The sequence below is a fragment of the Dipteris shenzhenensis genome, chromosome 2 (assembly GCF_047967505.1).
Source record: "Dipteris shenzhenensis isolate YYH24624 ecotype China chromosome 2, Dip_SZ_1.0, whole genome shotgun sequence".
Classification (NCBI taxonomy): domain Eukaryota; kingdom Viridiplantae; phylum Streptophyta; class Polypodiopsida; order Gleicheniales; family Dipteridaceae; genus Dipteris; species Dipteris shenzhenensis.
In genome coordinates this window covers 53045722-53056211 of record NC_141597.1, presented here as the reverse complement: position 1 = coordinate 53056211, position 10490 = coordinate 53045722, and the positions used below count along the sequence as shown (strand labels likewise).

At 45.0% G+C, this 10490-nt stretch overlaps 1 protein-coding gene across 1 annotated transcript in view; it reads left to right on the top strand.

Annotated features, from left to right (window-relative positions):
* The first annotated feature begins 242 nt into the window (after positions 1 to 242).
* The window catches only part of LOC147904967 (uncharacterized), a 40491-nt gene continuing 30243 nt past the window's right edge, over positions 243 to 10490 (top strand). Inside the window, exons 1-3 of the mRNA XM_087393072.1 lie at positions 243 to 432; positions 532 to 732; positions 3518 to 3717. Of these exons, the coding sequence (XP_087249198.1) occupies positions 391 to 432; positions 532 to 732; positions 3518 to 3717 (443 nt within the window). The 5' untranslated portion in view covers positions 243 to 390. The remainder of the gene's footprint in view (positions 433 to 531; positions 733 to 3517; positions 3718 to 10490) is intronic.

Here is a 10490-nt window from a genome sequence, read left to right as displayed (position 1 = left end):
CGCCAAGAGATTTTCTGGTGATCAAGCTTTTCTCCTCCATGGGGCCTTGGCGTTGATAGAGCCCTACTTCTCTGAAGGAGATTCCAAATCATGGCTAGGTTCACTCCACCCACCATCGGCCATTCTCTTGGCCCAAGAGCCCGAGCACTAACACACAAAATTTGTGTCAAAGCAAAGAGGGACGCGCACTCCATGGCCAGGTACCTTGCCAGGACGCGCACTCCAACCGTGACACCAATCACAGGTGTGAACTACCACCTCCATGGGCAGGCAGGTGGTACACTAATGTAGCATTTGCAAGGTTCTCTTGTTTAAATACTTGGTTGAACTTAACGTGGGACAACAAAGCTCTCGAGTCGACTCGAGAGAGCAAGCGTGAACTTCGCCAGCATGCTTGGATCATTTAGACGCAGATTTCCTTCTTTGCACCAGGTAGACCAGCTGGTTTTTTACTCCTCTTTCACAACGAGCTTTCCCACAATGCAGGTTTTTGGGTCTTCACGTCGTTGAGTTGATGGGTCTATCTTGCAGAAGCTCTCCCGAGGCTACCTGACTCATCGACGAGCCCAGAAAGATGAGTGGTGGGCTGTCGATGGAGAGATTTTCAAAGCGGAGGAGTTCGATCCCAAGCGTGTGCTGGAGCCTTCGCCAAACACGCAAATGACCAATAAGAAAAGAAGGAAAGACAGAATGAAGCAATTGATGCTGACACGCCTGAAACTCAGAACCGACGTACGTTTGTCTTCCTTGTTTTTTGGATTCATATAAGTAGAGTAACTCGAAGAGTACGCCAATGCAAACTGATACTTAGCCGGAACGAATGTAATATTCTGTGTCTCTAAATACTGAGCAGAACTTTGACGATGATAACAATTTTACCGTTGTGGCACAACAAGGGACCTTAGAAGATGTGTGAGAGAGAGAGAGAGAGAGAGAGAGAGAGAGAGAGATCACTACAGAGAGAGAGAGAGAGAGAGAGAGAGAGAGAGAGAGAGATCACTAGAAACCCTGGTACATGCAACTAGGATAGTTACATATCCATCTCGCTGATATCACATAGCATACGTCTTATGATTATGTACACAATCTTATTAAAAACGTAGTCATTATATCTTGGATTTTCAGCTTTGGGTATGTTTAGGATCCCTTAGAATTATTGTAAAGTGGGAGCGTCAAAGCCCGCGCGCTCTCTCTCTCTCTCTCTCTAATTTGTTAGCACTGCCCTGCAGGCAGTGCTCTCCTTACACTTTTCTTAAAAAGTGTACTTCCTCACGTTTCACTTTCTATTCTCAGTGACATCTCTCTCTCTCTCTCTCTCTCTCTCTTTCCTCCCCCTTCCTAATTCAACTCGTCCCTCTTTCCCTCTCTGTCTCTCTCTCTTCCTCCCTTCCCAAATCAACTCGTGCCTCTAAGGGCAGTGCTCACGAGTACTTGCACTCGCTGGTTTATTTATTATAAATTTCCTCCAAATTTCTTATTTTATTTATTAATATTATTTCTAATCTAAAGTATACAAATAAAACAACAAACTAATCTAAAAATAATGATAATAATTATTTCCTCGTGTTTGCGTTGGTGTTTCATTTGTTTTCTTATATGTACGTTGGTTTATCTTTGCTCCCTTGTGTTAGCATTAGTTGTCGTATTTGTCCGCCCACTTAGGTTGTGTTAGCATTTTAATCTAATTTAAGTCTTTCTCTTTCTGTGTGTGTGTGGGTATGTGTGTGTGTGTGTGTCTGGCCAGGGTTGCAGGAAGTCTGCCAAAAAGCCAAAAATGTTTCCCAAAAGGAGAGTTAGGGAAACGAAGGCTTTTGATTTCCTGTTGAGGCTCTCTGCTTTTTTGAGACCCTCATGTAAATTTTGCTGATAATATAATCATGGATTTACCAAAAAAAAAAAAAAAGTGTGTGTGTCTGGCATTCCTATTCTTATTTTCTGCTTTGTTTCTTCCTTTTTGCTATCAAAGTTTTGGTTGTTTGGGTTGGGATTTAAAGCTGAGTGAGCACTGGGTCTACCCAAGAGATTCCAGAATGGCAGCTTATGCATGGGTACTGATGAGACGTAAGCGTGTCTTTGCTTACTAAGTTCTTTTATTTGTTATTTTTCTCATGTCCTCATAATGTTGTCTAAAGTTGCGTACAAATTCCCTTCTTTCCTTTGTTATTTCATTTTATTTGTTAAGATTGGATATATTAAAGCCTTATGGATTTATATATATAAATTCTTTGTGTGCTGATGATGTCGGTGGGGACGTCATAGTAGCTAGTCCCTGCTATGTGTGATGGAGTTTATGGTTTTCAATAGTATGAGGAATATCAGGAGATTGAAACTGCACACTGTGTTTTGTTTTTAGAGGATGAGTTGGGCATGTTCTGGGATTCGTCTAGATATATATTTTGTGGCTATCTTGGGATGGCCATAATGTTTACTCTTTAAGAAATGTAGGAGAGACAGCCTGAAGCAAGTCGAGTCTGGTGTTCTGGTGGGCATGGGATCACAGAACTTCCTGCACGACGGTGGCAGGCTCCTCATGGAAGTTCACTTTGCAAAGTGGTTCTGGCTGAATAGGAGATTGCATCAGTCTAGCACAATTTGTTGGTGCTTCTCTGTGATTTTGGTGTTGGCACCTTTTGCTTTATGGACATTTACTGGCAGGTTTAGTGTAGCTTCGAGGCTGGTTCCATCCCTCCTTGTGGTTTGCAGGGATTAGACTCAAGCAGACATGGTTTATTCCTATTATAGTTTCTTTTTTGCCTGTATGAAATTCGGTCCATTGCCTAAGGAAAAACACTTTCAAAAGTTAATTGTTATGTTTCTTGTACATCAGTTCTCCAAACTCTAATCTCGTGTCTGTCCTTGCCATTCAATATGAGAGAAGATATCCCAGGCCTTCTATCTGGTTTTGTAAAGTCATGGCATGAGAATCAAAAGACCTTAATGCTGTGTTCTTTAAAGCACGACTTGCCTTAGATGACACATATTAATGATGAAGCTTAGCAGAATCCCTAATTTCTATTTCTTTAGCGATGGGAATTAAGGTTGTTCCCCCTTGCAATGATTGGTATTTACGTTTTCTATTACCTAGGAATTTTCTTTTAACTTCAATTCCCTGGTATGAAGATGTACTTGATAAAAGGCATTTTTGCTTTGTCTCCCTCATTCGTGAATTTTCATGGGAGTAACTTACCAACAATCCTTTTGATTTTTTGCTAAATGCTACTATTTGATTTGAGTGACATCCTAAGATATAATGCAAGGTGGTTTGCTGTGAATGCTTTTATCAGACTTAGAGTTTTGTTGCACTGTATGTAGTTGCATATACTGCATGTTGTGAACCTACGTATCAAAATCGAGAGCTATTTTCACGAGGATCACTGGGTGGTCCTTTGTGAAGCTGATGTTGGATTTGAATATGCCCCCTAAGATGTAATGCAACTTGGTTTGCTGTGAAAATTATATGAGTTGTATTGAACTGTATATATTATGTAAGCTTGTTTGTTGTGGACCTGCATATCAGAATCAAGAGCCATATTGGACCTCATATATTCGAAGATATCAAATAATGAGAGATGAATGGGAGAAAATTGTCTGGGATCCAATACCTGTACCTCCACCAAAGACTCGCAACCCTTCTTTAGTACGGAAAGATGCTGAGAAATATGTCTGGCGAGACCCTCGTAGAGATTCTTATGGCTCTCAAGATCCTGGGTTTTCCAGGTTTGGCTCAATATGTTGTGGAGAAGGGGTAAAGAGTTTGAATTGCTGAAAAGTTTTGAAAAGTTTTTAAAATTTGGCTTTGTTCTCTTCAATTTTGTGATCTTGGCATGTCATCCTTAATGTATTCATTTAGTTTTCTGTTTAATGAGTATAAAAGCTATTAGATAACTGCTGCATTTCAGGAGTCAGAGGGTATCAAAGAGACATCAGATTACTGTTGTAAGCTACTCAGCGATCGTGATACTCTAATGGTTTGCAATGGTTGTGTCCAAAAATACATACGTTAAATAGACTAGCCAATCTTACAAATTGGGATAAACAAAGGGAAGGAAATAAAAAACAGAGAGAGAGAGAGAGAGGTTTTATAATGTTTGCAAAGGCCAAAGAGCCCTATGAGGCCAGGCCAGAATTACATCATGGGAAAAGACATGCTAGCACACCCCTAAGAATCTCATGTCTAATTGAAGTGAAACTGAAAGCAGAAATATAGAATTACTCCTGTCATGGTCATCCGTTAGTAATATAAGCTCCTCGCAGGCCCAACAAGGGTCCAAAATCTACTGCTGTCACCCTGCTTTTCTGTAGAAAGTAAAAAAGAGAGACTTGTTCAGGAAACAGTTCACACTACTAACATCCCAGATTCAACTCACAAATAACTCAAAATCAACAGAGTGTCCAGAACTGTAGATTTATTGAAATATTGAATCTGTGAACAAGGATCCACTGTTGTGTTCCAGCAGACTGAAGGAACTTATGGCTGCACCAGAACTCTGCTCCATGTGCCTGTAGGACCGCTTAGGTAGGCAGGATAGGCTGAAATACAATCGTAGGAGAGGCTGTGTGGGGGGACTGCACCATTTAGCACTGAATGGGGAGTGCATTTATAAAGGGAACTGTCCACCCCTGGACTGACTGACTTGGCAGTATGTGGCCGACCAACCTGGTTTCCTGGCTGACTTGAACAGCTTGCTGACCTGGCTGCTCCCCTACCTGGCCTATAAAAGGCTTCTTTGCTGGGCCTCTGTGGTCCAGATCCGGGTGTGCTCCGGGCAGCCCTAACACAAAAAGAATATCTTTCCTCCCTGGGCCTGCCCAGAATCTAGGGCATAATAGCACCTACAATAAAAACCCCGGGCAGCCTTAATGTCCTCGTAAGGGGCTCACAGGCAGGCATTGTGTCATGTGCACGGATTGTATCTGACATGTGCTTAGGCGCACAGGATTAGCTTTGATAGCCTGGAGAGGCTAGTGGCTAGGCAGGCGATTGTCAGGTTGGGTTGCAAGGGCAACGTACGAGTTAGGGTTCCAGCTATTTGGGCATAGGGGTTCAGTTTTCATTCACGCAAGTCAGAGCAGGTCTAGCTCTTCCTTGCTGGTCTGGATCCTGGATCGTGATGCGGACGTGCACCTGCTTTCTAGCGTAGCCCGGATTCTCAGCGCAGTCCTAAGGCCCTACGGGCGCCTTCAGGTGGTATGGGACGCCAGGAGGTTGTGGACTGGTTGGATGCAGATGTTTGTGCCAGCAGCCGAGCCTGTGGCTTGGGGGGATGATCGGATTCTACGGGTCCTAGACCTGTGACCATCATGGTTGGGTGGTGAGCAAGCTTGTGCCTCTCTTTGTGGTTCTGGATTTCCTGGAGCAATCGTGGTCGTGTCAGTTGGCTATCAGTCACTCGTGGATGGCGAATTTATGGAGGTGATTTAGATTCCTGTTTGGATCTCCCAGGTAAGGTGCGAATTCATGTTTTTGTACTGCTTGGCTAGAAATTGCATTGTTTCGTCAGCAGATAGGGAAGACGTGATTTCCCTAGGATTCATCTAGGTATATGCTGCTGCCGTATTAGTGGACATGCAAATTTCACCTTGTGAAGTTTTCGTCCAAGTTGTGGCTTGCTGGTATTGCGATAATTCTTTCTATCTTAAATGGTGCGTTGCCTATCAGCTAGATTTAGATTTAGATGCTCGTTTGGGAGAGACTAAAATGAAATCGTTTAGACTTCACAAGCAGTTGTAGCTTGAATGAAGAGATGTGGACTACTTTTTGATTAGCCTTCTCCTTTACTGCTAGCCTTCGTCATGGCTGAGTTTGCCCTTCACCTCCGGAGTGCCGACAGAAACTCAGGACGAAGACTTTGTATAAATGGATGCTCAAGTATGTGTGGGTGTGTGGATTTGTATGTGTGAGAGCATACTTTTATACTATGGTCTACACCCACTGTTGGGCGCTGATGACGTCAGTGGGGATGTCATAGTAGTAGTCCCTGCTATGCGTGATGGAGTTTATGGTTTTCAATCTTATGAGAGACTCTTGTGAGATTGAAACTGCACTATGTTGTGTTTTTAGAGGATGAGTTTGGGAATGTTCCTGGATTCATCTAGGTATATAAAGACGCGATTTCCATGTGAGGGAGGATGAGTTCTGGTTGGAGGTAGGATATCAATTCATGGGAGAGGAAGGAGCGAATTTGAGGAAAGATGGCATGCTTGTTTGTGATTGGAAGTCGTTTTGATTGGTAAGAGGTGCGTTTTGAGAGGGAGAAGAAGCTCAGGGTCGAGTTTTCAGTTGGAAAGCTCAGGGATGCACTTGTATGTAGGCATCGACCCTTAGAGATAGGGAAATCTTTGCTAGATTGAGGAGAGAAGGCAAAAAAGCAACTTTGCTTTTTCGCCAAGCAAACCCTAAAAGCAAGCATCTAGATTTGGCAGGTCATGCTTTTCAAAAGCTAGGGCACTAATCGGATTAAAAGCTCATGAATTCTGCATTAAAAGGGGCACCTTTATTCCGTTGGCAGCCAGCTCTTGATTCTCAACTGCTCCAGCGCCTTCTAGATCTGAATTCCAGCTTGCATTGTTCCTCCTTGCCACTTGCCACCCCTCCGCTCCTTCATCACCATCTTTCCCTTATGAATTGCCGTCTGGCTGTTGGTTTGGGAGCCGAGACAGCTCATAAGCTGGTTCGTCAACAGGGCCTCGGGATTTGCGCATTCATCTCAGCTCTGTTGCTAAGGATTCAAACAGCTTTGTGGTTGCTGAGCAGCCTGCCTTCAGTTCATGTGCCAGATAAGTCCTCCCCAATCGAAGTTTGTGCCTGTTGGAATGGTCACCTCCCCATCTGTAAGCCCCCATATGAGGAGAGCATGGGGGAGGTGGACCTAGGGATGTATAGATTGCCACATGGGCAGAGAATGGGGCTGCCACATGGGCAGCACATGAGCTGTCATGTGGACAGCACAAGAGACCTTGTGCAGGAGAGATGGCGGGGGGCATGAAGCCCTGGATATGACCTGGCAAGACGGAACTGCAGAGCAAGCGTATGGCCTGCAGCAGAGCCCTATGAAGGGCGTGATGACATCAGCAGGGTGTACGGATCCGTACGGCGCTGGAGAAGGGCCTGGCAGAGGCACAACATGGCGGGGGTTATCAGCAGCCTGGTCGGCCAGGTATAGGGCTGGCAGGGCTGGTTCCAGCCAGGCTACCATGCCTAGAAAATGGCAGGGCAGAAGGGGGCTGGACCCTGCATATATAAGAGGGCATCAGCCCTTGAAGTGAGGGCCAAAGCCCTAGTTTTGTGGGCCAGGGGCCCTGGTTATGAGAGCCCTTCTAGGGCGGTTTTGCAGCAGCCTGGTCGGCCTGATTGAGGCTGCTGGTTGGTTTTTGGGGCAGGCCTTGTGCCCTATAAAAGGAGAGGCCTTGGGCCTCATAAATCATCCCTTGGGCCTCACACTGGGGGTGAAGGAGAGTGGAAGGTGTGCTGCAGACTGAGTTCCCTAGAGGCTGGACCTTGGCTGTCTTCTAGGGCAGCAAGGTGTTGTGATCATATCATCTGGAGCAGCCTTCACTGTAAGAAATCCTAGATTTACTATATTTAGCAATGTGCTAAGGAACAGAAAGGAGACTGAAATAGCAGAGAAAAAGGAATATTTGTATTGCTTGAGTGTCTGTAGTGTCTCATCCATACAGTTGGGCCTCTCTTATATAGAGAGTGAAGAGTCACACATGAAAAGGTGTGTACTCCAAAGTGTATGTGCATGAAGAGGTGTGTACCCCTTGTGAAGGGTGTGACCCTTGATGAGAGGGTACATTACAATGGTAGTGTCGCTTCAATAGAATGTCTCTTGTGAAGGGTTGTGCCTCATAGGAAGTGTCCCGTTGAAAGGGCATACCCTTCGACAAGTGTCCATTAATCAAACCATCCATAAGTCTAAGGTATAGAGAAAGGATTACGTCACAGATCGTGACATCCCCTCCCACTCAAAATAAGACCCTGGTGGAGATAATGAATTGGTGTAGAAAATATCACAGTAAATTCTGAAAATACTGCTGTAAAATGTCAGGGTACTGCTGTAAGTCTTCATCAGATTGCCAAGTAGCGTCGGAGTTGTCCAAATCTCACCAAAGAACAAGGAATTCCGTGATAAGTCGATGTCGAGTCTCTCGCTGTCAATGGTCCAGGAATAAGGAGAACATAATCGTCTTCGATTTCTTGGACATAATCACCTGCAGGAGGAACTACTTCATTGCCTGGAATGTACGTCTTTAGCCAAGAAATATGAAATGTTGGATGAATTTTACCCCATGATGGTGGTAATTCCAATTTGTAACTTAAAGGTGAAATTTTCTTGACGATCCAGAAAGGTCCATAGTATCTCGGTCGCAACTTAGGAAACATAGACTTAACCGTCTTGTAGCGATGTGGGGCTACAAATAATAGCACCATGTAACCAGTTTCAAATTCCAGGTGACGTCTACGTTTGTTGGCGGAACGTTGATACCGCTCTTGCACTTTTCGCATATGATCCCTAACTGGGAGTAGAATGTCTTGCATTTCTTGAACCAGTTGATCAGCTAGGGCCACTCGATGGTCATGTGGTACACAGACGCGATCTTGATAATACAGAAGGTTGTCCGTATAAGAATAGGATGAGAAAATCTTATGTTCGGAAGTCGAAGGTTGATCTTTCGAAAGAACTTGTACTGCTGTGCCGAAGTCTTTATCATTTAGATACTTCCCTTTGAATGAATTCGGTACATTCACAGATAATGTAGAGATTACCATAGCTGATGCTAGAGTTACCCTGCTGAGAGCATTTGCAACTACATTGCGTAGTCCTGGAATGTACTCAATGGTCATGTGAAAGTTGGCCAGAAACTCAACCCAGCGTGCTTGTTGAGCGCTCATGACTTTCTAGAGAGGATAAGGTCATCAACATATGATGTAACGAGCAAGACAAGATCACCTTGTACACGTGTAGAGGTTGGTGTGCGATAGTGGTGAATCCTCATTGAAGAGGGCTTGTCTGAGTCTTACTAAAGGGCTATGCTGAGGGTAGGAGGCTATCCATGGCCGAGGCTGAGGCTGCTATGGCTGATCTGTCCCCTAGAAGGTAGGATCCTGTAGAGGCTATTGGGTCTGCTGCTGGAGAGGCTACTACGTTTGCTGCTGATGTAGACTGAGAGCTGCTGTGGCTGAGATCTACTGTTGATGCTGCTGAGATCTACTGTTTAGGTTACCGATGCTGAAGCTGCTGTAGGCTCTGCTGCTAGGGCTACTGATGACCTAACATGCTAATGGAGGTGGAGCAAACACTGGAGGGGCTGCTGCTGCTCCGGGGAAGGCTCAAGCTGGAGGAGGGATTCCTGGAGGGACTGCTGCTACACTGGGAGATGGAAGAATGAGGGAGTGCTTGTTTATATAGATAATAGGGCTGCTAATTGGCTGACCAATTCTGTGGCATTCCAGATGCCACTGTTACAGTAAATTCTTGTTTATGTAAAAGGGCATTATGGTACGGAAAGTTGTAACCCCTTCTTTGCTATGGAGTCTAGATGAAGAAGGGGAACTCCATAAGTTTCAGGATGTGACAGAAATTGAAGGAGTTTGAGAGAAGTTTTGTGTAGGTGATTGTGTCCTCACAGGGGTAGAGTGGTTACGAGGTTAAAAACTGAGGTGCAATGTAAATGGGAAATAGAGAAAGACTTAGTGGAACAAAGGACGGGGAAAATTCTAGAAAGGGAGGACACTGAAGGGAGGAAAAGGAGGATTGTACAGGGAGTCGAGGAGTTTTTGGTGGAAAAAGGAGAATGAAGTACAGTTTGGTCGTGATCTTCTCTCTCCTTCACCCTGGGCCCGATTGCTAATCTGTAAACATAATTATGCACTGCAAACAAAATCCTCTGTCATCATTTGGGGTGGTGAGCATGGTGTTGATGGGTCACAGGGAGGAGAGAGAGGGGAATTCATTGGAAGGTGCCTAGCATTGCTTGGGAGACTGAGCCGTCCCTTTTTTTTTTGGCAAAGAAAGGAACCTTCTATTAATGCTTGAAAAACTTCATACAAAGCAGCAGCCCCAAAGGTGCTGAGTATGGGAAAAAACCGGAGAAAAGGCTGAAAGAAAAACCGGCCTGTTCTAGAGAAACCCAGCTCATTACCTAGGGGATCTTTGGTACTGGGGGCTAACAGCTAGGTGGGGGGACTATACGACCAGCGAATCCCTCGCGGAGTGAAAATGTAAAAAACTCCTGCAGGCCAAGCCTTGCAGAATCAAGCACGCCTTGTGACAGTCGCCCTAGAGCTTGGGGTCCCACCCTCCCAGGTGGAGCGGATGGTGTAGATGATATCCTACCAGATGGCGACCAAGGTAGTCGAGGGTGGGACCGGATGCTCACCCATCACCAGACTGCAACGAGCAACCCATATGTTCCACGCAGTGATACTGGCTACTACCTCCCATATGCTGTCCTCCGGAGGAGTTTCCGGAGGAGGAAGAGGAGCT